This window comes from Pinus tabuliformis, chromosome 4_2, assembly GCF_031772625.1.
Source record: "Pinus tabuliformis cultivar Carrire ecotype Pingquan chromosome 4_2, CPIR1, whole genome shotgun sequence".
Classification (NCBI taxonomy): Eukaryota; Viridiplantae; Streptophyta; class Pinopsida; order Pinales; family Pinaceae; genus Pinus; species Pinus tabuliformis.
Window position 1 is genome coordinate 726586461 of NC_142304.1, and position 5956 is coordinate 726592416.

A 5956-nucleotide genomic window follows, 5' to 3' on the forward strand; every position below is an offset into this window, starting at 1 on the left:
AAAATCACTTCCTTTTAGAGTGCCTGGCGTATAACCACATTAAATCTCAGTTTCGTAATCTTTGTTGCAATACTGACTTTCCTAACCTTTTACGATTTCAAATTTATAGTGAGTTCAGGAGGCTTCTCTCCAAGCTTTTTGAACATAGGAATAAAATCTTTCAAACTAAATAATTCGTTTCTTTAGGTTGGATAGACCAAAATTTGGTCTTAATAAACTTTAACCACTACCACCACCATCATCATCATCATCTAAAATTATTACACAGTTAATTTTAAAAAAATTTTAAAAATCTCTAACAATATGAATAATTATAGAAACTTTCAAAATTCGCATTTTAAATTTAAATAAAAAATCTTTTAAAAATATGTATTTTTAATAAATAACTCACTCAATTATATTATATTATATATAAGCTTTCTAATCTATTTATAAACATCCAAGCGAGATCTAATGTTTCAAATATTAATCGACATTATATATTACAATTTCCACATGAATAATACTTTAAAAACGCCCTTTAAATAATACTTACCCTGAAACGCCAAATTCAAACTTGGCCATAGTCAGCGCACAAATATTGTAAACTGCCCCATTAAATTGCTTGGGCGCACGCAAATATTGTAAACTGGGAAACGACTTTAAAATGGCGTTGTTTACGGAGGCGAAATTGTTAAATTTACTGAGCGTACCGAGATATCGTAAAATTGGAAATTACTTTATAATGGAGTTTGTTTGTTTATTTGTTTTTTTTCCCTTTCACAAAGAAAAAGCTTCATGATTTATATTAAGAGCATATAAAAGTCCAGATACAAGCGAAGGCATAAGGCCTTTGATGCAAAATATGCAGAGACCTGTTACTGTCATGGAATCAACACCGCATGAATCTCTGAGATAGAACAAAAATATTGAGTGCATGGCACTACAGAATCTTCAGAAGGAAGGAACCATCAAGATCAAGATATTAAGAGTCTGAATTTAAACAAAAATGCCCCGAAGGATAAAGACATAAAATGCCAAGACGGAAATTAATCCACAGAAGGCATATATCCCGAGATTTTTATCAAAATGAAGTCAAGAGGCAGACAGGAATTCTGGAAAATATGATCGTTCCTCCACTTCCAAAGGAACCAGCAGGTGATGATAAAAAGAGAACGCCAAGAGGGACGTTGCGCACTCCACCAGAGGAAGGCATCCTGAACAGAAGAAAAAGCTCTGTGAGAAAATCCATAGTTTAAAGACAGCACGTACCAGATTGAGGAGGAAGCGCCACATTGGAAGAACATATGAAGATTGGATTCAGCATTGATGCGGCACATCTGACATTGGCTCGGCCCCTGCCAGCCTTTTCTTTGCAAGACCTCCCAAGAGAGATTTCTGTTTGAGAAAAGGAGCCAGGAGAAAAGAATCATCTTAAGCGGGCAGGAGGCTTTCCAAAAAATGGGAGGAAAGAAGGGCGAGGGAGGCGGGCGATCAATAGAGAGAGCTGCATATAAGTCTTTAACAGAAGTTAGAAGGGCAGGCTTCTCTAGGGACCAGATGAGTTCATCAGCAGAGCCCGATTGCAATCTTCCTTTGCTAGAGAAACTGTTGACAGCCGAAACCCATAAGGGACGAAGAGAAGGGGGGATGGATAGTTCATCTGCGCTCTTCCAAACTGGGGCTTGAGAAATCCAAGACTGAATTAGCTTATTCCATGTAAAAAGACCTTTTGAAAGGAAGAAGAGGACCAAATCTGGAGAGATCAACGATTCCAAATTATGCAGCGTTGGGTCGAGGCCGATGAAGACACAAGAACCGGAAGAGAGAGACCATTTTAGATTCCCTAAGAAGAAGGTTTGAAGCTTTCTGAAACTTTTCCAAATGATGGAGCCGGACCTGATTCCCAACGACGTCCTTCTGAACCAGAAGACCATATTCTGTCCCTTGAGATATTTTTGATTTATGATGCTGCTCCACTGGCTTTTACCATAGATACCTCTTATGAGCGATTTGCAGAGAAGAGCTTTCCCAAAAGAGGTCATATTCAGAAGGCCCCAGCCGCCCTTCTTCTTCGGCTTTGATATTAAATCCATCTTTGCTAAGTGAATCTTGGACTGGATAGAACGACCGCCCCATAAGAAGTTTGCTGCCAGAGAAGTCATCTTTTTTGAAATAGATGAAGGAAGAAGGAAAAGGTGCGCCCAATAAACCGCCATTTGAGAGAGAACAGCTTGAACCAAAATTAGCCTGCCAGCTAAGGAAAGGAAGCGCATCTCCCATCTAGAGATTTTGTTGTAAAAACGATCAATCAACCACTGCCAATCCTTGATGCGATATCCATTCGCTTTTAGATGGAAGCCCAGATATGAGAGCCCGTCTCCCATCAGTGCGATTTTTGTGCCAAACAGCTCAGCAACCCATTGAGCTAGGACAGGGCTTGATCCATTATGATATAGCGTGGACTTGTCCTTATTTATAGTCAAACCTGTTGCAGATTGGAATTTGAGGAAGATCACATTGAGACAGATCCAGGATGATTTGCATAACATCGCAAAGATGAGGATGTCATCTGCGAAGAGATTATGAGAAAGAGATATATCTTTACATATTTTAACCGGCCTACATCTTCCATCAGAAACAGCCCTGTTGATCTGAGAGCTTAGGGAATTCATCACCAGGATAAAGAGGAGAGGGGAGAGGGGGCAGCCTTGACGAAGACCCCTCTCCGCTTTGAAGAAATGGTTTTTCTGGGTTAAAATTTGATTATATTTACTTTATAATGGACTTGTTTATTAAGGTTACAAATTTGTTTCTTAAGAAGTGATTTTTTGGGGTTAAAATTTGATTATATTTTTTTAATTAATTTTTTTTTCTTTCTTTCTAAACATAGAAATGTTTGAATAGTTATTTTAATAGTGGAAATAACTTCAGCATTATCAAAAACTTTCTAAATACTCAAAATCTTAAAGCTGGATACCTGTAACTTAAATGGTCCAAAATTACCAAATTTTTACTAAAATCATATAAAAATTTTCACTATTTTCTAAATAAATTTATAACCTAATTAAAATTATGTTTAAAATTTTATATATTTAATTGGCTAATTTAAATAAAAGAGTGACACCACCGCACATGGGGTTGGTTTAATGAAACGATTTTAGGAATGGAGAATATTAAAATTTTAAATTGAATTCGTATAACTTAAACGATCAATTTTTTTAATATTAAATTTATTTTATATAAAATTATTATTTAAATAATAAAATATTATAATATTATTTTCATTTAATTTAGAAAAACAAGCTGCTGCATAAAAAAAATATTATATTATTCCAATTTAATTTTAAAAATTCGACAATAAAGATTTAAAAAACTGAACCAACCTCATAAAATGATACATTATTTATTAAATTTAAGTTTATATGTACCGACGCATCACGGTTATCCATTAATTTGGAGTTTTACCCTACACCTCTGCGCTCATCCATCCACCGAACCTCCGAAATCGCGATGACGAGTCATGATGGTCGAGACTCGAGCCGACAATTGATTGCCATTTACAAATTAAATATCCCGCGTCGACACTGGCGTTCAATGAACCTGCCTTTTATATCTTACCGCCCTCCACATGTTGAGGTGGGCCTTGGTTTGGATGTTTGGAATTCGAAATATTCGGTGCACATTGCGCTGCACGCATTTTTGATCCGGTTGATTGACAGGAAATTTTGGACTGTGTGAGCAAATCAAGCTTTCCTCACCATTTAAATGCAGGAAATTGCAAACCATAGGAGCCATACTTGCCCTCTGTAATTTCCAAGACCCCTTCCCATGCCAGACTGTTCAACTTCCGCGCAGCTCAAACATAGCTTTTGCATGTAACTTGTAATATATTCGTATCCGCACAGTTATCCATATCGACTTCTATAGCAGTATAAACAATTATTCGCTAAAGCCGAGCTATCATCCCCTTATAGTTCCTGCGCCACTTCTGCGTTCCCTCTGCGAATATCGAGGCCATCTTTCTATGATGATGACTCAGACGCTCAGAAAACGCGACCGAGAGCCGGAAGCTCTGCCGGTCTCCACTGACGTGCAGGAGGCGAAACGCTTCCACGGCGAAGAAACAGAGTGGTTTTGTCAATTAGACAAAACCCTGTCACAAGAAGAAGACGAATGGACTGCCAGTGAGAAGGTCATAAATGAGGTCATGAAAAGCCTGGAGGAAGAGATTGGCACGCCTCAGTTCACTTCTTGTCCATCAAATTCTGGGCATAATTTGGCGTCGTCCGATATTTCTAGCTGCCAAGAAGGTGGAACCCTAGCTTCGGACTTGGGGGATGATCTGTTTTATCTGTTGGGGGCTTCAGATGACGAGCTCGGCATTCCTTTGAGCCCTCTTACGAATGTGATGGACGAAGCACGCCAGTCTCCTGAGGAGAAGGCTGATTTTAAATCCATTGGCGAAGTCTGGGACTTCGATGACGATTTTGGAAACTACCAACAGTTTGCATCGTATGACAATGCCCATCAAGCGAGCGAGCTACAAGGTTATATCCACATAGATTTTGTTTGTCAAAACACGATTTTTGACGGTGATTTTTCTGCAATCTGGACTCTAGAAGCGGCCGGCTGTTTGTATTCATAGGTTATTTAAGGTTGTCTAAGCCTGTGCTTAAATTTTGTGCATACAACATCGAGGACATTTCATCTTTTACTCCGATGCTAATTGTATACTAGAATTTTCACATAGGTTGGAGACGTTAGTTTTACAATCCCGGATGTGTAATTCTTATAATTCTTTTTAAATTTTCACATAGGTTGGAGACTTCATTTTTACAATCCAGGATGTGTAATTCTTATAATCCTTTTTGAATTTTTACAAATCTACTGTGTAATTTATTTCGAGTTCTCATTTATATAAATTATAATATAAATTATTTTTCTTCTCGGGAAAATTTATTTATTTATAAATAAGTTTTATTATTTACTATTAAATTATTATACAATTTTAAAAAAATATTAATAAAATATGATTTGTGTCATCTCTATTAATCCATTTGATAATTATTCATAATCAAATTAAAACTATGGAACCCTCAGATACAACAATAAATTAAAACTATGGAACCTTCAGATACAACAATAGATCATATTGGAGGGGCTCTAAAGGCTCTGATCAAGGAAGAAGGACAATTGATTAATAAACTTGAGCAACAACTCTAAAAGAAAAAATATCGAGTGCAATAGTTGGAAGAAGGAGAGTGTAACCCTATTTTTTTTGTAAAGTGATGATTAAAAATCGTCATCATAAAAAATTTCTTCCTTTCCTCTAGTGATGGACAAACACATATGCAATATGAACTTGTGAACTTGTCTCATATTATCACGGACTACTTAGAGTCCAAAAAAATGTGTTGTTATCCATTGCATTATTGCAAATATTCCTCACCTCATTCATCAAGATCAAAATGAGGCCTTCATGTGAGAAATCACTTTCTCCGAAATAGAAGAGATGGTAATGGAGATGCCCAAATATAAAGCCACAGATTTTGATGGATTTACAATAAAATTCTTCCAAGCATGTAGGTTGTTTATTAGACTTAGAGTGCATGCTCTATTTGAAGAATCTCGATGCGTCCAATAGGTATGGCTAAGTCTTAATTCTACTTTCATTACCTTGATTCCTAAAACTAGTAAAGTTGATAATCCCAATAAATTTCCCCATAGCCCTTTACAATGTTGTATATAAAATGATTTCCTCTATTATTATGAATCGGATTAAACCCTTATTGAAAAACATCATTTCTCTTCAGAAATTAAGATTTGTGGGGGGTCACCAAATTCGTGATTCGATTGTTACAACCCATGAGGTATCCAATCTTTGAAGAGATCTAAACGATATGGTATGATAATTAAATTAGACCTCTCTAAAGCTTATGATAGGTTAAACTAGGATTATCATCCCCAAATCCTT

At 36.5% G+C, this 5956-nt stretch overlaps 1 protein-coding gene across 1 annotated transcript; it reads left to right on the forward strand.

Annotated features, from left to right (window-relative positions):
• Positions 1 to 3610: 3610 nt before the first annotated feature.
• On the forward strand, positions 3611 to 4825 carry LOC149171635 (uncharacterized). The gene has a single exon (XM_089427540.1). The coding sequence runs from the start codon at positions 4007 to 4009 to the stop codon at positions 4625 to 4627; it is 621 nt and encodes a 206-aa protein (XP_089283666.1). The 5' UTR covers positions 3611 to 4006; the 3' UTR covers positions 4628 to 4825.
• The last annotated feature ends 1131 nt before the right edge of the window (positions 4826 to 5956 follow it).

Excerpts from the sequence above, each read along its gene's own strand:
- LOC149171635 (XM_089427540.1), top strand. The coding sequence starts at position 4,007 with ATGATGATGACTCAGACGCTCAGAAAACGCGACCGAGAGCCGGAAGCT.